Source organism: Canis lupus, chromosome 21, assembly GCF_003254725.2.
Source record: "Canis lupus dingo isolate Sandy chromosome 21, ASM325472v2, whole genome shotgun sequence".
NCBI lineage: Eukaryota > Metazoa > Chordata > Mammalia > Carnivora > Canidae > Canis > Canis lupus.
The window spans coordinates 20876503-20902679 of record NC_064263.1 but is presented as its reverse complement, the minus strand read 5'-3'; the positions used below and the strand labels follow the sequence as shown (position 1 = coordinate 20902679).

The window sequence follows — 26177 nt, the reverse complement described above, 5'->3', positions numbered from 1 at the left end:
AGGTCCCCAGTAGTCTGCCTGTTTAATATGTGGGAAAATGCAGGTAATGGAGGCTTTACCTAATGCCAGATTTGCTAGGAGAACTTGGACTCCTTAGGCAACACATTAGCAGGCCATGTCAAAAAGCTTCCCCAATTTGTACTGAAAACCTCTCAATTGCGATGCCCATATCATAGCAGGTGGCAAGAAACATCTTTGTTCCAGGGAAATTGTCCTTATGAAGCAGAGTATCAATCTATAACCTGGAGAGATGGGTCCAGGGGCCAGACCAAAAGACTGACAGAGCTAAATGGTTTTCTGAACCCAGGCAAGGAAGCTGGGGTTCAGACAAAGCTTTGGCTCCTGGCAGAACTGAACCAACCCAGGGATAGGGGGATCCTGGACATCAGAGCTCCTTGTAGGCTCACTGGACTAGCCTTGGGACAGTGAGACCAATTTCAGCTTGGCTTAGTGTACTGAAATGATCCCTTACCATCTCATTTATGAGTTTCTTTTGTATGAATAAGGTGGGAGTATTTGTTTTCATTAGGTTTGGTTACATGTGAAAAGAAACAATGGGCTGCTAAGGCTGACATTCTTTCATAGAATCGTGGAAGTCATCAGTCCTGGGCGGATACAGTACTCTGTGATGTCAGTGGCCCAGGTTCCTTCTCTATTGTGGCTCTACCACCCTCAGCATATGGCCTTCCTGTCATGGTCCATGATAGCTACTCCTGCCACATGTCTGCTATTCCAACCAGCATACAGAGGGAGAGAAAGAGACAGAGAGGGGCACACTACCTCAACTTAGAGACATGCTTCAGAAGTAGCCCACATCCACATTCTATTGGTAAGATTTTAGTCGTGTGGCCATTTCTAACTGCAAGGGAGGCAGGGAAATATGGTCTTCCTTTTGGGTGGACAAGTCCTGGCTAAAATTCATGAGTTCTTATTACAGAAAGAAGTAAGGAGAAATGGATACTGAGGAGGCAACTCACAGCCTCTACTATAGTCTGTTTATCCACCAAATCCTCAGCATAGCACCTGTAAGTGAAGATCCTTTGTGTTAGTTGAATGATTAACTGACCCCACTATTTCACACACAAGGAAACAAATCCAGGGAGGCCAAGGGACTCCACATCACAAAACAAGTGAGAGAAAGAGCCAAGGCCAGACCCCAGGACTCCTGACTCCCAGCCCTGTTCTAATACACAACTACCTCATCTGTGCTTGGAAAGTTTGGACAAGCCTTTCTGCAGCTTTGAGCCTTTCTTAATTCTCTCTTACATTTCACACCAAAAATGGCCTCTTTGAGAGTGCTGGTGGGAGAGTGAGTTTTGGCAAGTCTTGTCTGGGAGTCATGGGACAACAGGGAAAAATAGACAAACAATCCTGGGTTGTATTTTGCTGACCCAGTCCTCAAAAACAGCAGAACAAAACCCTCAAAACTTGAGCTGGGGCCTCTGGCCAGCAGGGCACCAAATCAACTTGGATGGGATTCACTAAATGGATCTTCCTCCCTTTTCTTAAAATGATGGGGTGTTTAGAGAGGAAATGTTTTCTACTTTGTTTGGATTTTCTTTAAGGCAAAGCAAAAAATATTGAACATTTCACAAGGTTCTAGAGGCTTCCAAACAAACAAGCTCTACCCTGCCCCATCCTGCCCCATCTCCCTGCCAAATTTTAGTCCACTGTGTCCCTGGATGTGAAACCGCCCCCACTCTCTGGTCAGAAAAGGCCAGAGGAAGAGCTGGTCACCATTAATCATGGTTGGAAGAATCAGAGAAATTATTAAGGAAACATTAAAGTTCTTTTACTAACTCTCAACTCCAGTCTTCTGTACAAACACAGTATCATGGCAGTGATGAGCGCACAGGCTTTGAGACAGCAGATCAGGGTAGGAATCCTTGTCCTACCACTTCCAAGCTGTGTGACTTTGAACAAGTTAGTCACCCTCTCTGAGCCTCAGTTTTGTTATCTGTAAAACTAATTGTAGTACCTATTGTATAGGTTGTGAGGAATGAATGAGATAATGCAATTAGGGTGCCCAACATTGTGCCTGATACCTAAGGAATGCTTAATCGATATTAGCTATTATTATTATTATTTGCACATGATGTCCTTTATGGCTAAATGGCCCTTCCTTGGCTTGTCTGCTTATGAAACTTTTACTCGTCCTTCAATACTCATCACAAGGATGTTCTCCTTGGTGAAGCATTTCATCTTGTTTCCTCTCCAGTGTGGTCCCAGGTTCTCTTAGCTCTCTCATCCCTCTCATCTCTGCCTTCTTAAGAAAACAGGAATCTCAGTGGGTAGAAATAATTTGTTTCCCTGCCTGTATTCCCTGATGGGTACTGTCAGCCAGGAAAATAGGCTCATATCTATGCCCCCAGACCCTAGGAAATGGTCTCTACATCCTTAGGTCTCTACATCCTTAGAAACATGAGGAGGCTGGGAACAGGGGAGGCTTATGAGGCTGGGCACTGCACAACTCCCAGGAGCAGTGGTCACATTGAACCCCCTGGAGTTGTGTGATGTGGTGGCTCTGAGTCTCTGTGTCACATAGACTTGGTCTCAAATCTTAGCTCTGCCCCTTTCTGCCTACCGTTCCTTCAGGCCACTTAATCTATTGGGGCCTCAGTGTCTTCACTTGTAAGTGAGTGCTGTGATAATGACCTCTCAGATTGTTGTTAAGATTAAATGAGATCATACAGGTAATACTCCTGTTGGTGCCTGGCCAGTGGTAGTTGGTGCTTGGCACTGGATTTTTAATGACAGGATACATACCAGAGTTGAACATCAGACTATTTGTTATGGTGTAATTCCAAGGCAGTGTGAAGAGACAGAAGAACAGGACTCTAAGAGACAAGAACCCTGGAGACAAGGTGGTGTGTGTGTGTGTGTGTGTGTGTGTGTGTGTGTGTTTTCTGTTCTCAGCCCCACTATTGTGGCCCATCTTCTCATCTCTGCCCCAGGCCCATGCCAGTGTTAACCCCATTCAGCTGGAGGAACCCCAGAAAAATGGGTTACCAGGAGCCTATCCAGGCTGGCAGGGCTGAGAAGCAGCCAAAGCCTAGGTAGTGGCACTGCTCTGGGCTGGAGCCATGAGGCCTTCCTCCCCTGGGGTGGAGGTGGTGGTTCAGAGCATGGGTTCAAGGTGCTGGCAAGGGTCATTTTCTTCTGAGGCCTCCCTCTGTGGCTTGCAAATGGCAGACATCTCCTTGTGTCTTCACAGGGTCCTTCCTTCTGTGTCTGTGTCCAAATTTCCTCTTTTTATAAAGACACAAGTCATATTGGATTAGAGTCCACCCTAATGACATCATTTAACTTAATTACCTCTTTAAAGACTCTCCAAATACAGTTACATTCTTAGGTACTGGGCGTTACAATGTCAACATCCCATACCACTCACCTATAAAACGGATATAAAAAATGTTTTTTGAGTTTAAAAAAAAAATAAAACGGATATAGCAATAATTGTTCCTACCTCACAGGGCTCTGGTGAGGATTAAGAATATTCATGATAAGGGCAGCCCGGGTGGCTCAGCGGTTTAGCCCTGCCTTCAGTCCAGGGCCTGATCCTGGAGACCTGGGATTGAGTTCCACGTCAGGCTCCCTGCACGGAGCTTGCTTCTCCCTCTGCCTGTGTCTCTGCCTCTCTCTGTGTGTTTCTCATGAATAAATAAATAAAATATTAAAAAAAAGAATATTCGTGATGATAAAATACTTGGAATGTTGCTGGCTCAATAGTGTCAGCCCTTATTGTTGTCAATCATATTTCTTGGCATTGAATGAGGAGGCCCTATGCTGGGCACTGGGGAGAGAAGGGAGGAGGAGCAGGTCCAGCCCACAGGAAGCTGACCTAGCCCTGCCACTCACCAGTTTTGTGGCCCTGGCCACTTTTGCTATTGGAGGGTGCCAAGGGGCAGAGCCAGAGGAAAGTGAGCCTCCAGGCTCCAGATAGCCCAGGGGAAAGGAACTGCACACAGATCTGCAGTGACACTGGCCTGGGCAGCTCAGCCTGGATCTTTCTTTATCTAAGATAATTTCAAGACACAAATTTATTTTACGTCCCACCACATTAGAGTAAATGCTGCCAATTATAATTGTAAAATACTATCTATGGTCAAGTCTCATCGGGTTTCAGGGTCTCTGGAATTTGAAAAAACATGTCTTAGAAATGATGAAAGAGAGTATGTCCTTTTTCTTTGCTTTTGGCAATGAGGATCTGGCAAAGAGGAGCAGGTAAGGCCACTTGGCCTTCAGCCTCAGATTTTGGCTGTTGTCCAATGTCAGATTTATGCAGGGAAGTAGGTGGTGAGGCATCATCCCAACTGAGGCTCATCCCTTGCAGTACTAGCTAAACCCATGCCTAGGAAACAGGTCTAAAATCCTGCTTATGCCCCACTTGAGCTTTTGGTGGGCCTTGTGGAACAAGCTCATGGCTTTGGAGCCCAACAGATCTGGGTTCTGGTTCCAAGGCTGTTACTCACCAACCAAGAGGTTGAAAGAAGAGTCTGGGGGCACCTGGGTGGCTCAGTGGTTGAGCGTCTGCCTTTGGCTAAGGTTGTGAACCTGGGGTCCTGGGGTCAAGTTCTGCATCAGGCTTCACCCTGGGGAGCCTGGTTCTCCCTGTGCCTATGTTTCTGCCTCTCTCTGTGTGTCTGTCATGAATAAATGAATAAAATTAAAAAAAAAAAAAAGGAAGAGTCTGGTGTGCAGAGAGAGTTTTGCTAAACATGGCATACACAAGGTATTGTATGGAGAGAGGGCTGGGAACCAGGTTTTCTGCGGCCCTCCCCAGCAATGTAACTGGGACAAATTCCTCCACCACTCTGGGACCTGTTTCCTCACAGGGAAAGCAGTGGCGTTCACTCATTCATTCAACAAACACAAACTGACGTGCTCCCCTTGGGGGCAGTCTGCTGCAAGCTAAGAATATAGGGGTGTGAGAGGTAGTCCCTGCTTTAGGAGAGTTTGTGGAGAGCAAGGAGTATAGAGAGGAAGGAAAGAGGAGGGATCCAGGTACATTCCATGCATTTTTTCCACTAAGCCTTATAATCACTCCATCAGGTAGGTATTATAGATATTTTTATCACCACTTGGTAGATGAAGTCACTTAGACAGAGAGAGGATGGTGCTGGCCAGGGTCACATGTCACAGCCAGGATTTGGACTGGTCTGCTTGACTGAAGGCTCATTCTTTCCTCTTTGCCTTTCATGGCCAGTTATGTTCCTTCTAGAACAACACAGGTTCTATGCCAAAAAATAGACAATGGGTATCATGTTCTGATAGTCCTCTCAGGAAGGGAGGCCTTCTCTCCACTCAGGAGTGATGATGGGCACTCAGCCTGTCTAACCAACTTCTTCTAAGGAGGTGGGGGTTTCAGGGGAATGAGCCACACCCTCACAAAAGCTTTCGGACTTCACTCATGGGAGTGCCAGAAGTGTGACATGTCATTTGAGTGACTTCAATTTGCCTGGTGGTTTTAGCCCTAGCAGCACTTAGTAGAGTCCATTGTTTCACATTGGGAAGTATGAAAATCCCAGGACTGCTCCATCACCCGAGTATCATGTTCACAGGATGAAAGGCTAGGAGAAGATAGGGAGGGCCAGTCCTGTGCCTGAAGCCCCCTTGGCAGCCCCATCAAGGGACTTCTGGTCTCTGCTCATATAGTTTGAGAGCTAGGAGGATCGTTTTTCTATCCAGCTTTGGCTAGAAGAGATCGCTAGCTGGTAGAGCTGAACTTCACCTTCCTGCATTTTGCCAAGAAAGCATTCAGGCCAAGACAGTGACAGGATTTGCCCAATGACACCTGGAACATTGATGGAAAAGCCTGGATCAGAGTCCTGCCACTTGAAAACCCAATTTTGTTCTTGACCTCACAGTTGAGTAGAAATAATCCTGAAGGAGGATTCAGACTGGGTTCTCACCTCCACTTGGCCACTTAACTTGAATTTAATGACAGTTAATTCAATAGCCAAGGGCCTACTATGTGACAGGCATGTACTTACACACAGTGTGGTCACAGGACAGTCATTTCCTCTCTCTGTACTTACGTTTTATCTTTGAAAAAAACCCCTCCTATGCTGCCTCTCAGAATGTGCTGTGAGGATTGAGAAAAAGGAAGCAAAGTGCTTTGTACCCTGTAAAGTGGTGTATACATTGGGGAGTTGTAGCTAAAGCTGGCCATCCCATTTGTGGTCCAGTCTGCCTTAGCACTGCCCACAATATTGGAATTTGTTTACCTCTCTCCCACTGCACTCCCCGAGAGAGGAATGTTTGGGTTCATCTTTGATTTCCCAGAGCCTAGCCCTGGGTTTGGAATGTGGTAGGTGCTTAACAGAGTATATGAATAAACAGAACATGTGATGACCCATGGAGATGCCAACCAGAAGGGCACCGGAAGACCAGAAGAGGAAGGGCTCAGTGGGAGGGTGGCGGAGGGTGAGAACTGGTGTCCACTGTGGATGGGCAGCGTTTGGGTTCACTGCAGAGGAGAGGGCGGGACACTCTAAGCAGTGGGAGTGGCTTGGGCAAAGGTCAGGAGATGGAAATCCATGTGGATTATGCAGGAGGCAATGAGAGAGTGGGCAGGTAAGACAGAAGTAAAATGAGGACAGAAAGTGATGATGATGATAATGGTAATAGTAATAAGTAATGTAGTATGTATAGCATTTACTCTAACTCCAGGCACTATTCAAAAAGCTATAGATATATTCCTCATTAAATCCTTGTAACAGGGGATCCCTGGGTGGCGCAGCGGTTTAGCGCCTGCCTTTGGCCCAGGGCGTGATCCTGGAGACCCGGGATCGAATCCCACGTCGGGCTCCCGGTGCATGGAGCCTGCTTCTCCCTCTGCCTATGTCTCTGCCTCTCTCTCACTCACTGTGTGCCTATCATAAATATAAAATAAAATAAAAAAAAATCCTTGTAACAACCCTATAATGTGGGCATTATTACATTACCTCCACTTTAGAGACAAGAAAATGGAGAGGTTAAGGAACTTGCCCAAGGTTACATAGCTATGAAGTGGCAAAGTCAGGATTTGACTCCAGGCAGTCTGACTGCAGAATCTATGTTCTTAAAGTAGGTTGAAACTGGTCTTAAAGAGCTACGAACTTTGGACTTTTACTTATGCTATAGGAAAATGTTTGAGCTGGACTTTGGAGCAAGAGGGATTTTGAGCCAGAAGAGGACATCATGGGGGTGAGAATGTCTTCTTTTGCAGGTGGCGGAGGTCCTTCAAACATATATTGAGCACCTTATTATGTGTGCTGGGCACTGGTCATACAAGTAGCAAGACAGAGCTCCTGCCCTCACAAGCATGCAATTCTAGTTCTGTGGCAGGCTCCCCGGCTCTCCAGAGCCCATTGCATGCATCTTTTTCCTGATGACCAGTGACATCACTTTGGTAACTTGAAATTGACTACAGTGAGAGTATTTGCACCATGGAAATTGGTCAACGCTATAAATCAGGGCTTTACTCTGAGGGCTGGTTGACACACACTGAGCAGCTCAGCACTCTGAGCAGCTGCAGTATGATGGCAAAAGTCCTCACCAGCTGTAGGGTGGCAAAGGGGGTTGGGACTAACTGCGCAGTGAGCCAAGGAGGCAAGGCTAATGCAGAACACTGAAGGATGAGCAGATATTTGCTATGAAGATGGCAGGAAAGGCCAGCTCAGGCAGAGGTGTGGAACAGCATGGCATATTTAGAGTTCTGTGAAAGGACACTATAGATGTGAAGGAGCTTGGGAACCTATGAGGTACCCAACAAAAGGTGTTTATTACCAATATTGGGCTTATAAAGTGAACTAATTGGGGCTGGGGAGGGAGTACCCATGTCACAACACATTAACCTTTGTCTTAGCTGGCAGGATCTCTAGAGGATTTCCAATGTGACTCAACTGGGCCTTTACCCAAAACCTCAGTAAAAAGGAACCTAGGCTCTGGGGAGGGACCTGGCATGAGAATGGACTAGAACATTCTAGGGCTGCCAGCTAACTGGGAAATGTTGACAAAGGCTTTGAAATGCCTTGTATATTGGGGTGGGATGGCCAAGGAAGTTGGTAGGAAATAGGACCAGGGTAAGTGAGGGTCAGACAAGCACTTCCTGCCCAGAAATCAAAGCCAAAAGTGGCACCACAGGGCTTGTTTTGTTGTCTTTTGTATTGGATGGGGTTCTGGGTGCTGTGGCTTGCTCAGTGAACCTCTGGCTTCCATAGGCTGACTTCTCTCCTCAGGACCCCCTTGGTCCCATGCCCCAGACAGCGGTGAACCCACGTGGCATCAGACTGACTCCATGGTTCCTTGCTTGGTGCCATGCTATCCTGAAGATTCTAAAGGAGACTAAGGTCACTAGGCTGTCTAGGCAGATGGAGCTGTCATCCAGGAGCCCATAGGACCTGGATAAAAAGCCCAGCCCTTCCCTTTGATGGGCTGGTTATCAAGGTTATTTTGCTCTGCAAGAGGCTCACAGGGCCTCTTTTCTCTGCCAACACCCCCCCCATCAGCCCTGCACCCTCCACCCCCCATTCCTGCCCAGGCAGACTTAGGGGTCAGTGCAGAAACCACAGAAAAGGGATGGGCTGGTTATCAGATGAGATCGGGCGTGTTCAGGGTGGTATGGCCGTAGACAGATGGGCTGGTTATCTAGATACGTGAGCTGAGAAACTGGTCTCAGGCTGACCTTGGCCCAGCCACAGTCATAGTAGCCTGTTTCAGGAGTAATTTGTAAAACAAACCTCGACGTTTTGGGTGAACCAAGGGGCAGTTAAAAAAGTGCTAGGTTTGAGACCATACATCTGTTTAAGAAGCAGAGTGACTGCATCCGGGCCAGTGAAGCTGTGTTGGGCACTGTGATATATGCAGGCAGGGGTAGGGAGGAGGGCAGGAGTATACCATGGCTCCCTCTGCACAGGGAGCTCTGGCCTGAAGGCAGAACAGAAAGGTTCAAGGCTTGTCCTTCATAAGAGGGCAAAGGGCTTTAGGTGACTCTGAGGTCACAGGAAGGTCACAGGAAGGAGTGCCTGAGGTGGCCTTCAAACATGCAGGGGCCCTATGTGGTGGCTGGCCTCAGGAAGTGGTAACACCAAGGTGCCTTAGGCTTCTGTCCAGCCCCCTTCCTGACCATCCCTCTGCATGCATGGCACCACACCTGGGGCAGGAACAGAGAGTCAACAAACATGTGCCTGGCATTGCCCTTCAGTTGGGACAAAGCTCTTAGCTGTGTGAAAGGCTAAGCTGAGTCTGGTTGAGCTCACTGATCAGCATTAGGTCTTCTTCAGGGCAGGGAAGGGCTCACAAGATGCACACCTCCGCCTCCCAGTGCCTGCTCACTCCAACTCACTCGTCCTCTGGGATGCTGCTCCCTGAACCGCTCCATGCTCTGTTTTGCAAGGCAGATGGCTGCACTCACTGGAGAGGGACGCAGAGTGTGCTCAGTGCACCACCTGTTGCTCCCCTGACGCTGGAGCTGTGAGGGCTCCCCCTTCCTGCCCACCTCCCCGGTCTCTGCTCCTGCTGTGTCCTGTACTAGTGGTACCCTGTTTAGCTATCACAACCCAACCTACCCCTAAAGGCCCAACTTGGCCATCCATCAAGCCCTTGCTAAAAACTGAGTTTGCCTTCTCCAAGCTCCCACAGCACATTTTGTGGTCCTCTGAGCCTTTCAAGATTGAACTTACTGTGGCTGTTTGCATCCTTGGGGCTCACACCCCAAGTGCTCCACATAAGCTTGTTGAACTGTACTCACAGCAGTGCATCACGATTACTTCCTGAAGGAACAAGCATTTATGGGGTTCCTATGCGCCAGGCCTAGCTAGGAATTTTTCACAGCTCATTTGTCACATAACACTGGGAGGTGGGGTTGTTACCCCAGGAGGAAACATATCAGAGCGGCCTGGTGACCTATCCCAGGTCACACAGTGAGGAAAGGAGCCAGAATTCAGATTCAGGTCAGCTTGACTCCAAGGCCAGCTTTTTTTTTACCCTTATAAGCAGACACAAAATAGCAACACCATTTATCATGTATATTGGATTCTTATATACGTTATTTCATTTGATCCTCACAACAGCCCTGTGAGGTAGGTAGGGTTATGTATTATTGTTATGCCCATTTCACAGATGCAGAAATGGAGGTGGCTCAGTGAGGTGAGTGACTTGCACAAAGTCACATAGCACATTAGTGACTTCACAGGTCCTTTACTTTCTCTAACATCAAGCTGTGTGAATTAAGAAGCACCGAAAAGATGGAGAAAGAGACTTTTTATGGAGGAGAAACGGGTAGCAGTGATTTACAAGACTTCTTCCTTCAACTGTTGGGTCACAGCTTCTGTGACCTGTTCTAACCTGTTCTAATCTGGATTCCCCTGAGTGACTTTCTTGAGTATCATTGGCCTGGTGGCCTGGGACAGCTGTCAGAGACTCCTGGGTCCCCCTGTATGAGGAAGAGGCCTTTATTACCTAACAGATGCAGCCTTTGCTCACGGCCTAGCATACCGGCTCCCTATCCCCAGGCTGTAACTACAAGACGCCCCTTCTTCAGCCAGTGGGTGACTATGTCACTAGGCTTCCCTGGTGTTGTCTGAGGGTCTCTGCCCAATGGGGAAAATTGTGGGACTTCCAAGGCCATGCTCCAGGGATGAATCATAATGTGCAGATCTGAGGTCTGCACTGTTCATCACCCCCTGGGAAGTGGTGGCTTGGGGTGTCTTGCCCTAGACCTTCCCTCAAGGAGGAAACAGTGCCACAGTGGAAGGCTGTGTCTTTCAGAGCAGTGTCGTAGGATAGGATACTCTAAGAGTGTCCAGCCCACTCCTGGGCTCCTTGCTGCACCCTCTCCTAGGAGCCCCTGGGCTCCTTCCTCTGGCAACACTTTCTTGAGAGGACAAATCTTCATTCTCCAACAGGAAGTGGTCAAAAGCTATGCGGAGCCATGGCTGGTGAGAAGATGGGTGAAATTGTGGTCACAAACAAAGCAAAGCCATCACAAAATGGGACTGACTTACAATGGATGGTGGGTGTAGGGGGTGTGTGGGTGGAGGATGGGCTGACCTTGGTTCTGAAGACAAATGCTATTGGGAACCTAATTCCAAAGTAGTAATATAGTCAGGATTAAGTGTCTGGTTTCTTAAGGTGACTATTTTGAAAGAGAAAGTATACGTGTGGGTGAGAAGGCAGGTCTAGAACCAAGACTAGAAAATGGGAGTGGAAAGACAGATTTTGGTTCGATGGAAGGAAGAGCTTTTTAACAGCCAGCCCTGGCCAGTCATGGCAGGGACTGCCTTGGGCATGATGAGCTTCCCTTTGCCGGAGGTATGCAAGCAGGGATATATGATCACTTTGAAGGTCCTGGGGCGAGGCACTCAGCCCCACATGGGTTGGGGTGTGCTGGGAGCTGGGGAGGACTAAGTGACCACTGGATTCTTTTCCAACCCTGAGAGTCCATAATATTATTTGTTTAAAATGATCTGTTTCAATGATACTTCAAATTCTTGGGAAAAGGATTACAAAAATCATGTAACAGTCCACATCATGAAATGCCTTTCATTGCACTGGCTCCAGATACTTTAAAATCTTTGTAGGACAACAACTCATCTCTGAAGTGAGAAATCCCCAAATGTCTACTATATTTGACTCAGTCAAGAGGGATATCCCCATCTTCTGAACCCTGGCTGGACGCTCCCTCGTCTGGGCCATGCCACAGCTCAAATCTCTCCCCGCCACAGTGTGGGTCGGTCAAGAACGCAGCTCTGAAATCCTTCTGCATTTCTGAGCCAGCCAAATGTGGCTGCTGCTGGGTGAACAAGTCCAAGGTCCTGGCTGCATCCTAGGGACAGAGGAGCAGGAGGAGTGGGACTATCTGGTGACTTTACGTCCTGGGGAACTGAAGGGAGCTCCCTGTTTTCACCCCCTCCCTTCCATGAGGGGCTCCTTTCACAGAGGGCTGAGAGAGGCACTGCCTAGTGATACAGAGAGCGCTGGTACCCATGAAGAACCAGCCATTCCTCTGTAGCCAGAAAGCCCTCCTGTGGCCTTTAGGACACATTGGCAGATACTTCATTTGTCATGACAAACTGCCCATCTCTAGCTCAAAGTGGCAAGGAAAAAAGGTGGCTCCGTTGAGAGAACACATGGATTCCTATAGGTAGACTGCACTGTGGGGTGAATCAAGTCCTGCTATGCGATTAATACAGATTAGTAGCGCCCTGCCTCACACCACTGGTGAGACACTCTCCAAGATCTTGGGTGATGTGGAGCTTCTTGGGAGCCCCCCACCAGGGTTGCTGGGGTCCTTTTACCTGTACCGTATTAATCGAATAATCTTATTGTTCATAAAATCCACAGCATGTGGGTGAGAAGAATCAATGCAGAAGCCATCACTCAGAGCAATTTTCAGTACCTCTTCCACGAAGACCTGAAAGCTGTTGATTTGCTTGTTGGCTGGCACCACCCAGAGCCTCTTGAGGTTCTGCTTGGTGTACTCCTCCTCTGGCAGGCCCTCCACATTGGCCACCCAGTCCAGAGTCAGGTGGTTGGGGTCCTGCAGGTGGCTGGTGATGGAGGAGAGATTGCCATTGGAGCAGTAGAAGAGCTTGGAGCCAAGGAGCTTAAGGAAGAGGCAAGAGGTACTGAAGATGTTGGCGTTGAAGACCTCCATGCTGGAGGAGGAGAGGCTATAGATCTGAGGTGCCTCCCGCACAGTGAAGTGGACTGTCTGCACACGCTGGTTCAGGGTGATGTTGAGCATGGCATTCTTCTCGGCCTTGGACAGCTCCACCTCCTTCTCTTGCAGTGCCTCAATCAAGGGCTGCACCTGGTAGAAGTCAGCCTCTCTTCGGAGCAGGCCCATCTCTTGGAAGTCCTCAGGCAGGTCCAAGTGGGAGGTCCGCAGGAAGTTGAGGATGTAGCGGAACACTTTGCCATCGCGGTCAATGAAGCAGTTGCCCTGGCTGTCCCTCTTGGTGGGCATCTTCCCACTGAACATGGCACCCAGCATGGAGTCAGGGAAGCTGGTCAAGGTTGCCAGTGAGGTTGTGTAGAGCTTCCCCCCGACATTCAGTGTGATGGGGTCAGACATGGCAGGAGGCTGGGGTGTTGGAAAGTGGTTCTAGACAGGGAGAAAAGTGAGAAATTACCCAACCATATCTGCTGTCTTAACTCTGTTGGGGTTGGTATAAAAGAATACCATAGACTAGTTGGCTTAAGTATTTATCTCTCACAGTTTTGGAGGCTGGAAAGCTCAAGATTAAGGTGTAGGCAGATTTGGTGTCTGGTAATGACCATCTTCTCTCTGTGTCCTCTTGTAATGGAAGGGGCAATAGAACTCTCTGGAGTTTCTTTTTTTTTTAATTTTTTTTAAACATTTTTATTTATTTATGACAGTCACAGAGAGAGAGGCAGGGACACAGGCAGAGGGAGAAGCAGGCTCCATGCACCGAGAGCCCGACGTGGGATTCGATCCCGGGTCTCCAGGATCGCGCCCCGGGCCAAAGGCAGGCGCCAAACCTCTGCGCCACCCAGGGATCCCTGAGTCTCTTTTATAAAGGCACTAATCCTGTTCATGAGGGTTCAACTCCTATGGCCTAATCACCTCCCAAAGGTTCTAACTCCTTATACCATCACACTGGAGATTAGGATTTCAACACAGAACTTAGGGAGACACAAGCATTCAGTCCATAACATCTATGTACGCATAGTTCTCAACTGCTTATTATAGATCAAGCCTACAGTCCTAGAGCTTGAAATGAATGAATGCTTGATAAACAAATGGATGGTTGATAATAACCACACCATCTAAAGCACATTAGGCTCACTAGGGAGTTTAAAAAAAAAAAAAAAAGAAAAGAAAAAACAAAGTATGGTTCTTACCCTCCAGAGATCATTGTAAGTGGTCTTTAATACCCCAGAACTGGTGTTTTTTAAAAGCACCCTTGGTGATTCAAAATGTTCAGTTAAGACAGAGAACCACTGTTCTAAGGAACAAAAGAAAATGTGCTTGGACTGGATGGATGCTCTGTTACCCGCTCTTACACAATCTGCTTACATACATCTTTTGACATAGATAATACTACCATCCATTCCTATCATGTACATGAAGAACACTGCCAGGATTCATTCCCCATGCTCAGAGAGATGAAGGGCTGGCTGTGCCAGGATTCAAACCCAGGTCCCTTTATATGAGAGACAAAAATATGTACATGCTTACCAGCCAAACACTGGTACATTCTAAGTACCTAGCAAATGCTCTGAGACTTATGTCTCCAAGCCTGGCACCCCTGCTGCTGTACCCATGACGTCTTATTATTTTTCTATCTCAAAGCATTCATAATGACTGGCTATGAGTAGTGCCATTTCCATCTATTTCCCAGGCTTACAATGGGCCACTCAGACCTCTGGGCTCTGATAGCCTTTCTTGGAATCTCATCCTCCTTTAACAACTTGCCCTGCTATGAAGATGCTCTTGGCTCCTGGTGGCCTGCCCTTTCCCATCATGAAGACACCCCAGCCTCCTCTGAAACCTTAAATTTCAGTGCAAACTGAAACTTTACCCGATTCTTAACAAATCCCCCCTTCCCTGCCACCTTGCAGCCTCTAGCGTCTAAGGCTGGCGAGTCTCCTTCAACCTGAAGTCTTGGAGTCTAACTTCTCTTTAAGGTTCTAGAAAGCAGGGGATGTACCCTTGTAGCTTCTCACATGATACTTTCCCAAGATCCCACCTGTGGAACAGATTAGGCAATGCTTCCCTGATGCTGGGCCTGAGGGGCATAGGGTAGAATTAGCTCCAGTTCTGCTCACGAGAAGAGCCCAGCTGGCGAGGACACCAAGACACGAGGTAGTGAGGCTGCAGTGGTGAGGAGGATGGGCCAAGAGCTGTGGGAGTGGGTCAGGAATGAGTCCTGTCATGTTTACTGTTCAGATGGGAAAACAGAAGTCTCAGGCAGGACTTCCCCCAAAGTCATCCAGCAAGTGTGGCGAGCAGGCCAGAGCACTTCTCACCTTCACCACACTTGCCTTCTGAGGCTGGTTATACCAAGGCCCCCTTACTCCAGAGGATGGAGACCCCTGCCAGAGGATGGAGGCCATGCTGGTGGATGGAGCAGCCCCACCCAACTGTCGGGGGCCGGGAGGCAGTCCCCTCATGATTCCTTCCCCATCTCATGGGGCATTTTGATATTGCAGAAAGGCATTAACCATCTGGAGTGCCTGAAGAGAAACAAGCCATGATGAAGTTGCAAAATCGGCAGCAGAAGCCTGGAGCAGATGGGCTGCTAGACAGTGGGGAAGTCCAACAGAAGGGGTGGGCGAGGGGCTGTGCAGAGCCCTGCAGCTGGGGGGAGGTGCTCTGGCTCGGGGCTGGGTCTGGTCAGTTTGGTCACCCAGGAGGTGATGGACCCAGGAGCCAGGGCTGCCCCCTTCCTTATTCCAGGATCTCCCTTCCTTTCTAGATAGTAATTTGCATATTTTAGTTGTCAGTCTCTCTCCTTGACTTAAGGGCCAGGCTCTGCAAAGTGGCTTAGCTCCAATGGAAAGAGCAGACTCAGCCATCCGAGAGGCTGGGCTGTCTTTCCCCGTGGTTCTGTGGGCCAGACCCCATATCTCCACTGAATTTAGTGCTGAAGAGCACAGAGCACTGTGGGTGGGGGAGGCAGTCAGGGCATATCTGGGGGCTCTTGGGTAGATACCCAAACTCCTATTTCTCTGCTTGCAAAGGCAGGAGAGCTGCTTTCCTGCCTCTGCCTCCCAGCCATGTGGCTTCTGTCATCATCTGAGGAGAGGGTGGGGCAGGCAGATGGGGAAGAGACTAGTTAGGTGCCATGTTTTCTGACCACCTTGCCCCCCGCTCTGTGGTATTCTCCCCATGCCCACAAGTCACAAAGCTCAGTCCTTTAACACCCTATTTTCTAGGGGCAGCACCACTGTGTCCACCATCACGGATGCACAGGCCCCGCCCGGTGTAAAAGGCACCATTACACATGAAGACAGGAACTGGCATCTAGGGATCCCTGGGTGGCGCAGCGGTTTGGCGCCTGCCTTTGGCCCAGGGCGCGATCCTGGGGACCCGGGATCGAGTCCCACATCGGGCTCCCTGCATGGAGCCCGCTTCTCCCTCTGCCTGTGTCTCTGCCTCTCTCTCTCTCTCTCTCTGTGACTATCATGAATAAATAAATAAAATCTTAAAAAAAAAAAAAAAAAAGGAACTGGCATCTCCGGGGTGTTGGGGGGGGCTTGTGGTCAGGTGGGGATGAACCATCCTCACTGAGCTACAGCCCCTGGGGTGCACTCAGCTGTCTGCTGGACATCTCCAACTGGATGTTCCATGGCTACCAGAAGGCCTAATACAGAATTTCTCTTCCCCTGAAAGTGCAGTGAATTCTTCCCAGCCACGCAACTGCCTGAGCCTAGTACCTGGGCTTCCTGGCCCTTTGCACAGTCCCCCTGGCAGTGCCCACCAATCCATCATGTTATGATCATGGTCTTCCTCCCTGGCTTTATCAAGATGCAGCTCACTGGAAATCCACATGCAAAAAAAAGAACCTCAACCCATATCTTGGACCATGTAGGAAAAATTAACTCCAAACAGATCATAGACCTAAACGTAAAATCTTTTGAAAACTATAAAACTTCCAGGAGAAAACCTTTATGACTTTGGGTTAGGCCAAGATTTCTTGGCTGGGACCCAAAAGGCACAAATCATAAAAACAAAATGAAACAAAATCGACAAACTAGACTTTATCCAAAGGAAAAAATTCTCTTCAAAAGATACTGTTAAGAAAATGAAAATAAGACAAACTGTTAGAAAATATTTGCAAAACATAGATCTGATAAAGGATTGTTAACCAGAATATATAAAGAACTCTTAAAACTCAGAAGAAAACAGACAACCTAATGAAAAACCAGGCAGACAATCTAAACAAATACTTCACCAAAGAAGGCATATAGACAAATAAACACGAGAAAATGCTCAAGAGCAGTAGTCATGAGGGACACGAAAATTAAAACTACAATTAGAGACCATTAGATGCCTATTAAAATGGCTCCAATAAAAAAATCCGATAGCACCAAATGCTGCTGACTACACAGAACAGTGGAAACTCTCATGCATTGCTGGTGAGAATGCAAATTGGTACAATCACTGTGGAAAGCAGTTTGGCATATGGTTTCCACATGACCCAGCAATCCTACTCCTAGTTATGTACCCATAGAAATGAAGACATACATCCATGCAAAAACGTGTACCTGAGTATTTATAGCAGCCTTATTCATAATTGCCCAAACCTGGAAACAACTGAAATGTAAATGGTAAACAAACTGTGGTACAACCATACAAGGGAATGACTCAGGAATACTAAGAGAGGAGCTACTGACTTATACCACAACAGAAGAATTTCAAAAGCATTATGTGAAGTAAAAGAAAGCTGGCCTCAAAAGGTTACATGGCAGGTGATCCTATTTTTTTTTTTAAAGATTTTATTTATGGGACGCCTGGGTGGCCCAGTGGTTGAGCGTCTGCCTTCGGCTCAGGGTGTGATCCCAGGGTTCCAGGATCGAGTCCCCCACATCAGGCTCCTCACAGGGAGCCTGCTTCTCCCCCTGCTATGTCTCTACCTCTCTCTGTGTGTGTCTCATGAATAAATAAATAAAATCCTTTTTTTAAGATGAAAGAGAGAGAGAGAGAGAGGGGCAAAGACATAGGCAGAGGGAGAAGCAGGCTCCCCAGGAGGATCCCGATGTAGGACTCGATCCTGGGACCATGGGATCATGCCCTGAGCCAAAGGCAGATGCTCAACTGCTGAGCCACCCAGGCATCCCGGCAGGTGATCCTATTTATAGAACATTTTGAAAAAGGCAAAATTGTAGAGACAGAAATAAGATATGTGATTGCTCAGGCCTGGACTGGGGAAGAGATTGAGTACAAAGAGGCAAGAGGGAATATTTTGGAGTGATAGATATAGTCTATCTCTCAATGTGGTGGTAGTCAAATGACTGTTATAAAGGTTACACAATTTATGTAATTGTATACCTCAAAAGGGTAAATTTTACTATGTGTAAATGACTTCATAAACTGGAAAATGAATCAAGATTGTGATCATGTCATGAAAGCAATACAATGGGTTGTAACTGGCTACATATATTATTGGGAAATTTTTGTTTCAGTTTGTATATGAACTGGATTGTGATATAAAATATATCTTCATACTGGGGGGTTGTGATAAAATGTATTTTTGAAAACCACTGCCTAAGTTGTGATCTCCTTGAGAGCAATGACACATCTCATGTCCCTGCATGGGCACTGCCTAGCACATAGCGGATGCTGGTGACATGGGGATGGGAGGAGGGCACCATGGAGAGACTGAGACAGAGAAGGAATGAATGTTTACTGAGCATTTTACTACTTCCAAGGCCTTCACAGTCACCAGCTTTTTAAATTCTTATAGCAACCCTAAAAGTAAGCATTATTCTCCATTTGGCAGATAGGAAAATGGGACTCAGAGAGACTAATGATTTACTCAGGACACACAGCCAGCTAGCAGAGAGCCCATCCTCAGCCCTCTCAGGCTGCGAAGAGTTTTAATAGTGACAGAAAGCTGTAATAGCTTCAAACAAATTTAAGAATCTCCAAAGGATCCTTTAAAAATACTGTCCTGCTTGGCAAGATAGCTACCATTTACTGAGTGCTCACCTGTTCTCACTACCTGAGGAGCTTCATGTAACACTTAGTGGCATTTTATTTGTAACAAAAACATAGAGAAAAATATGATAGCATTGTGTTAAATGCTGTACATGCATTTTCTCATTCAATGTCTTTACAAGGACCCTGTGAGATATGAGGAAGCTGAGGCTCAGAAAGTTGAAGAGTCAGTGGAGGAGCTGGGATCTGAATCTAGTTCTGTGTGGGTCCAACACCTTTGATCATTCATCCTTCCTGCCACAGGGTCTCAACGTGAGTGAGAGATGCACACTCCCTTATTCTCTGTCTAGACCAGATGGGTAGGGTCCTTGGGTGGCTAGTCCACTGGCAGCCTGGGCTCTGCCCCTCCCATCAAAGAACGTGGGGACAGGACCTGGAGATGGCCCAGAATGCCTCTATGGCTGACACAGGGCAAGTCCACTGAGAGGCCCAAGCCCTTCTATTTCAACAGCAGCTGATGATGTCTAATGACAAAGCAGTGGAAAAGCCAGGTTTTTCAAAGCCAGAGTAGAAAAGATGGATGAAAAGGGAGCCTGGGTGGCTCAGTCGGTTAAACGTCAACCTTCAGCTCAGGTCATGGTCTCAGGGTCCTGTGATTGAGCCCTGCAGTGAGCTCGTTCAGCAGGGACTCCGCTTCTCCCTCTACCTCTGCCCCTACCCCCTGCCTGGTGCTCTCTCTCTCAAATAAATAAATAAAATCTGAAAAAAAAAAAAAAAAGATGGATGAGAATGCAAACTGAATCAGGAAACAGATAAAAGAAATCCCACCACTGCTTCTGAATGAGTAATTTTTTCTGAAGCAGGAGACTTTCTAAGTCTGCCTCACAACTTGAAAAGAACCAAGAAAAAAGCTCAGCCCTATTTCCCTCTTGGAGAAAAAGACTGGTGTCAAACCAGGAAATTATGCCCTGCGGATCCTCAGGCCATCTGACTGGGTTAGGAAGGCCAGGGGACCTGGGGACTTGGGAGTTGCTGCTGGAATTCTGTCCTCCCTGAAATGGGTCTGTGACCCAAATGAGAGGGAATCTTAAGGCCCCTCTGGGTGCCATGTGAAGGGCAATTCTAGTCTGGGGCCTGAAAATCACCCGGTTGCAACGTCTACTTTCTGTGCCACAGAAAACAGAATTCTTTGAGAGCAGATGTCCTGTAAGGAAGGGCAGCCAAGCCATTGCTCAAGAGTCCTACTTTAAAACTCTGTCCTGGAACCCACCTGTTCCTGCAATGCTCATGAAGGATACAGTTAATACTTGTTAAGTACCGGCTGTGTACCATACCTGCACTAGTTGTGTTACACGTGTTAGCTCATTCAATGCTCCTTCAAGGAAAAGTATTATCTCCATTTTACAAATGAGAACCTCAGGCTCTAAGAGGTAGGAATCTGCCCCAAACAGTGGTAGTCCCAGAAATCAAGTCTAGGCCCGTCTAACTGCAAAGTCTGTGCTGTGAGCAATGGCTGTTGGAGAGATCTGGCACTCGTGCCCCTCCTACCTCTTACCAGGTGCTCTTATACTTGCCATCTCAATTTGATTCTGACCTACATAAAGACCAGGGCATAGGGATCCCCGGGTGGCACAGCGGTTTGGCGCCTGCCTTTGGCCCAGGGCGTGATCCTGGAGACCCGGGATCAAATCCCACATCAGGCTCCCGGTGCATGGAGTCTGCTTCTCCCTCTGCCTATGTCTCTGCCTCTCTCTCTCTCTCTCTCTGTGACTATCATAAATAAAATAAAAAAATTAAAAAAAAAAAAAAAAAAAAGACCAGGGCATAGAGAATCAAAATTTCCTGAGAACTGAGGACATGCCCTGAGCTATGTGAGGCATTTTCTTATAGATTGTTTCATTAAAATACCACACTGATGCTGTGAGATAGGTATAAGTATCATCCTAATTTTTAGGGTTATAAAATTGAAGCACAGAGTAGCGAGGACAGCTGCTTAAGATCACACAGTTAGAGGCAGCAGACTAGAATTCCAAATGAGGTCTTTCTCCAAAGCTTGTGCCCCCTCCAGTAATATAAGCCATTATATTTTATTAAGGAGCATAAATAGGATTTGAATAGAGACTTATAATACTTCTGAGAAAGATGAAATATCTTAAAGTTCTTCTAAAATCAACTACAGTTGTTACGCTATCCTTGTCCAAATCCCAATAGTATTTTTTCAAAGGATTAAAAAAAAGATTAAAAGTTTACTTTGGAGAAATTGATGAGTGATAACCTGAAAATATCTGAAGAAAAATAATTACCTTAGATGCTAGTTAAGATAACTAGTAACTACTAGTAATGTATTAAATAGCACTATAATGCAATGACATTTCAAACTATAGTATTAAAACAAAAAAGAGAAGGAATTTTGTAATATGTCTGTTGAAAAGACTGGTTGGTAATTAAAATATATATATATTCTTACAACAACTCTGGGATCCTGGTAGGACAGATTACATTATTCTTATTTCACCAATGCAGAGCGAATAAATCCCTGGTCCAGGGCTTCATCTGCATTCTTGATTTCTGAGTCATGACCTGGAGGAGGTTCTGGGCTTGGGCATTCCTCAGAGAACCAGTCCTTTGGAGGCAGCCTGGTGTCCTCTAGTCTAGGTTTTGAGCAAAAGACTGAAGCCAGCCACAGAGGTTTTAGATAATAGTCTGTCCACTCATGAAGTCCTGCAATAGGCATGGGCTTTCTATGCAATTTCCTACATTACTGTCACCGCTGAGCTTCCATAATGAAACTACTTGCTATGCAACCTATTCTTTCTACACAGTAAGGACCAGTTGCAACAATAGTAAATCTACTGATAATTATTCATCTGCCTGCCCATTCATCCATTTATTCATTTCTTAGCTCTGCTCAAACAGCCTAGAAATGATATTCCAGTAACAATGAACACACCTGGCCCCAGTCCTTGGTTTCTAAATGTTATCTCCTACAAAAAGAAACCAGGGTTTCCTGGGGAAATTGATGATTACAGGACTTTGACAGAAAAAAATGCAAGGTGAGCCTGGAACATCTCTTGCCAGATAGCAAAGAAACAATCAAAGATTAATGAGATCCTGTCCAAAGAACAGAGGAGATCTTAAAAGTTCTTATCAAAGAAAAAAATATTTTTATAACTCTGCATTGTGATGGATGGTAACTAAACTTATCATGGTAATCATTTCACAATATATACATATATCAAATCATTACATGTGATTTATATCTCAATGATACCAAAACACAACAGAGGAGCTGGCCTGAAGGACTCTCCTTGGCCAAATTTGGAATAATTTGAGTACCAAAAAAGATTAATGATGATAATGGGCTATATATATATCACACATTGAATTAAAAAAAAATCATGAGGGACGTCCAGGTGATGGCTCAGGGGTTTAGCGTGTGCCTTCGGCTCAGGGCGTGATCCCGGGGTCCTGGGATCGAGTCCCATATTTGGGCTCCCTGCCCTCTGCCTATGTCTCTGCCTCTCTCTCTCTCTCTCTGTGTCTCTCTTGAGTGAATAAAATCTTTAAAACAAAACAAAAAAACACCCCAAAACTATGAGTCTATGTTACTCCAAAAAGGAAAAAAAAAAAAAAAAGAGATGGGAAGAAGAGACAAAGACACACAGAGGAAAAAATGATTCTATAACAAAGAATACCAGCCAATAAATACAGAAAGAATGGCATATTAGAAAAATCACCATTTTGAAACCCTCAATGTTGCAATTTGGGCAAGGATCACCAACGGATGTAGTGAGAAGAACAGGGAGCACACAATTTGGACAGTCTCAAAGAACCACTGCAAAGACTAATTACAAAGGGAAAAATTACAAAAATGGAGAGATCAGGCAATCACGGCCTTAACCAACAATCGAATTTAGCACTCAGGGATGGTAGGACCCTGGTATCACACACTTCCCGATGTGATGCAGTAAGGACACAGCATCATCAGAAAGAAAAAAGAACCCTGACTAATCACTGATAAAAGAATCAAACACAAATTCACACAGGTCGAGGAGGCTTATCTAGATGAAATGAGATGATTAAAGAGATAAGACTATCATGCATGAATCTTGATGACATCTGATAAAAAAATAACCTACAGGGTAACTGGGTGACGGGCACTGAGGGGGGCACTTGATGGAATGAGCACTGGGTGTTATGCTATATGTTGGCAAATTGAACTCCAATAATAAAAAAAAATAACCTACAGAAGATATTTTTTGGCAGTTGGAGAAATTTGAGCATCCACTGTTTATTAGACTTCTTTCAAATTTTCTTAGGTATGAGAATGGTATTATGGTCATGTTGGAGAATTTTGTAATTAGGAGATACATGCTGAAGAATTTAGGGGACAGGTGTCAAGACATCTGTAACTTTTACATAGTTCAGCAAAAAGGCGTGTCTGTGTGGTGAAAGGAAAATCAGCAAAGGGTGACATTGGTGCAGCTAGGTGAAAGGCCATTCTTTGAACTTTTCTGTAGCCTTGAAAGTTCTAAAAATATTTTTATTTTAAAAGGGGGAAGAAAAGAATGCTTCCCTCTTAGGGACTCCAGATGTAAAATTCCAGTCAGAGTGCCCGACCACAATAAACAGCCAGGTTCAGTACACAGGCTTGTTATTACTACTCCCAAGAAGCATTACAATCTAGTCTTTTCCTCTCCATGTGCTGCTGGTTTTTTAAAATTTTATTTATTTTTAATTTTACTTATTTATTCATGAAAGACACAGAGAGGCAGAGGGAGAAGCAGGCTCTCTGCAAGGAGCCCGATGTGGGACTCAATCCTGGATCCGAGGATCATGCCCTGAGCTAAAGGCAGACGCTCAACCGAGCCACCCAGGCGTCCCATTGCTGCTGTTTCTTGGAGGATGAGGTAGCCAACCAGGGTGAAGCTAAAAGAGCTCACAGTTGGTGGAGGAGACAGAATTTAAAACTGACCGGTCTCTTTCCATAGAACCACCACTCAGAGAAACCATAATGCGAGGACGGCCTGTCACTGTGTTAGGATCCAGGCTGGGAACAGATGGTTGTTGACTTGCTTCCCCTGCCTCCTCCAGAACCCAGAGGTTCTGCTGCCACAAGAAAGAAACTCTTGTTATAGCTCACTGAGAAATGTTCACAAAGAGGGGCCCATCCTGGGCCTCAGAAATGTTGTGGATAGGCAAAAAGAACTGGAGGGGCTTTGACATCACCTGGGCCTGTGTGCGAATCAGGCTAGCTGTGTGGGCCTGGGTCGATTGCTGGATAGATGGTGACTGTAACTACAGCAATAATGACAATGGCTGACATTTATTGAGCAATTTTTCCTATGCTAGGCACTTTATGTCTGCTGATTTCATAGATGAAGTAGATACTATTATTATCCCTCCCATAGAGACCAACCATGCCAGGCCCTCTACTTTCTCTGCAATTTGGTATCTGGCGTCCCTTCTGCCTGCGATTTGAAGGAAAATCCCATTCATCTGCCAGGCCCTTCAGCAGGGATTCCTTCCTTCCTTCTCTACACCGCCAGAGCATTTTATCTTCACCCCTTACAGAAGCTGCTTTACCTGAGTAGCTGGGTGCCTGGCTAGCCTGCTGAGGCTGGGATCTCGCCCCTCTCAATTCCCTGAAGCAGGCAGACTATCAGAAGGGGAAATTTCTTCCCCTGCTTAGTCAGATTCATTTTCCTCACCCCAGACTGAGATCTACCAATAGGGAAGTTTATTACCATTTCCTGAATTTTAAAACATTTTTTATTTTAAAACACTTCCTTGAAGTTTCCGCTTGGAATCTAAGGAAGGCCCAGGTGACCACCTGGAAGTAAATGTAGGAATTACTACCGTGCAGGAGAGAGATTGACCGTGGCTGGGTAAATTTCAAGGGTGACAATACTCAGAGTGAGTAAAGTGTCTCTCAGTAAACCAGATCAGACTCCCTCCACCCACCCACCCACCCCCTTACTCAGTCCACCACAATAAAAGACTGGCTCACAGCCCTAAGGTCCATATGGGAGCACTGCCCTTCACCTACCTCCCCTTCCTAGCCTCCCCACGCTCAACAGCTGTATCTTCAGCCCTGTTCTGTCCAGTTCATATCTCTAAGAAGCCCACAGGGCTGCTCCATTACCCCACAACCCACACTGTAGTGGGAAACAGTGCTGTCTACACTCAGGTAACACACACAGAACCTGCAGTGAGTTGCCTAGCAGGGCACAGCATAGGGAAAGGTGAGCTGGAGGCGGGAGGCCACCTGACCTGGCAACCCAACTTCCCCATTTGCATTCTCTTTAGTGGCAGAGATGCCCAACAACCAACACCATCCCCCCATCCTCTTCCAGAATTTTCCTTCATCCTCTCTGCTTACTCTTAAGCTTCATCTTGTGGTTTTCCTCAGGCACAAGCACTCCATTTCAATCACTCTCTTCCTTAGGGTCTTCCTGCACCTGACAACCATTATAATTTATACAATTCAAATGCAGCTTCTCATTTCATCTTCACAACATCCGTAGGAGGGTTGCCTTACAGGTTGGCATTCAGAAGGGTGGAAGCTGGTCCTGTCACGCAACCTGCATAGGGCGGGTCATCTAAACTTTTGTTTCTTCCCTGCCATCCACTCCAGATTAAACCTCTGCCTCCTTGGACTGCAGGAAATAAAGCAGGGTTCTTTGGAGTAAGGAGTCCTAGGTGGCTTTGGCCAACTTCATTTCTCTTTACTCCTGTAAACAGATAATGGTGATGCCTCTCCAGTGTATGCGAGTTGAATGAGATCATGTGTGTGACGCACTGGGTTCAAGAAATGGGCTCTTTATTTCTATCACAAGGGAAGGAAGGTGTTCTGTGCACTCGCGGGTGTTTGCCCACTCGGGGTCTCCCGTACCCAAACCAAGTCAGCGCGCGGCCGACCCTGGGCTTTCCACGGCCGGGAAGGATCTTTCCATCTTTGTGTCTCCGCCCCTCCTCCAGTGCTTTTTGGCCCATTCCAACCAGTCTAACCTCGGCTTGGCTTATCGGCTTTCTCAGCACTGACTCCGAGCCCTGGGCAACCGCTTCTCCGACCTCACCCGAGTTCTCCTCCACACCTAGAGACTCCGCCCAGCCTTGCCCCCCCCCCCACCCCCACAGACTCCTCCCACAGTCTCGACCCTCTTTATCCGGGCTTTTCCAACCTTCCCCATCATCCAGACTCCTTCCACCAGCTCCGCCCCCTCTCCCCAATTATCGCCCCCTCCCCCGCAGCCTCTGGCGATGCCATCCCCATTGCACAGATGAGAATGGCGAGGCTAAGGTAGGAAAGATGACCTCTCATAGTAGGGCAGGTGCCAGGTGGGCCCACGTCCCCTCACCGGCTGTCTCTGCGCCCGCGTCCCCGGCCGCGCCGCACCCACCTCCTGCCCTCGCTCTGCAGCCTCCCCTCCACGGGCGGCCAGCGCAGCTTTGCAAGGGGGGGGGGGCGGGGGAGGAGGGCCGGAGCCCAGCCCCAGCCCAGGGGCGTGGCGGCGCGGGAGCCGCGCGCAGTACTCCGGGACTTGTAGTTCTCCAAGGGCTC

The 26177-nt window shown here is 47.1% G+C and overlaps 2 protein-coding genes across 3 annotated transcripts in view; one reads left to right on the top strand and one right to left on the bottom strand.

The window, feature by feature from the left end:
• Positions 1-637: 637 nt before the first annotated feature.
• USP35 (ubiquitin specific peptidase 35) overlaps positions 638-26177 on the top strand; it is a 78707-nt gene continuing 53167 nt past the window's right edge. Inside the window, exon 1 of the mRNA XM_025419516.3 lies at positions 638-829. The gene's annotated coding sequence lies outside the window, so the exon portion shown is untranslated. The remainder of the gene's footprint in view (positions 830-26177) is intronic.
• Positions 9990-26073, bottom strand: KCTD21 (potassium channel tetramerization domain containing 21). Of its 2 annotated transcripts, none has more exons than XM_025419531.3 (2): positions 26017-26073; positions 9990-13090 (listed from the first exon to the last, which is right to left on the bottom strand). In XM_025419531.3, the coding sequence occupies exon 2, from the start codon at positions 13058-13060 to the stop codon at positions 12278-12280; it is 783 nt and encodes a 260-aa protein (XP_025275316.1). In that variant the 5' UTR covers positions 13061-13090; positions 26017-26073; the 3' UTR covers positions 9990-12277. The 2 variants fall into 2 exon arrangements, with proteins under 2 accessions (XP_025275316.1, XP_025275317.1); XM_025419532.3 differs by having other exon boundaries at positions 25975-26069.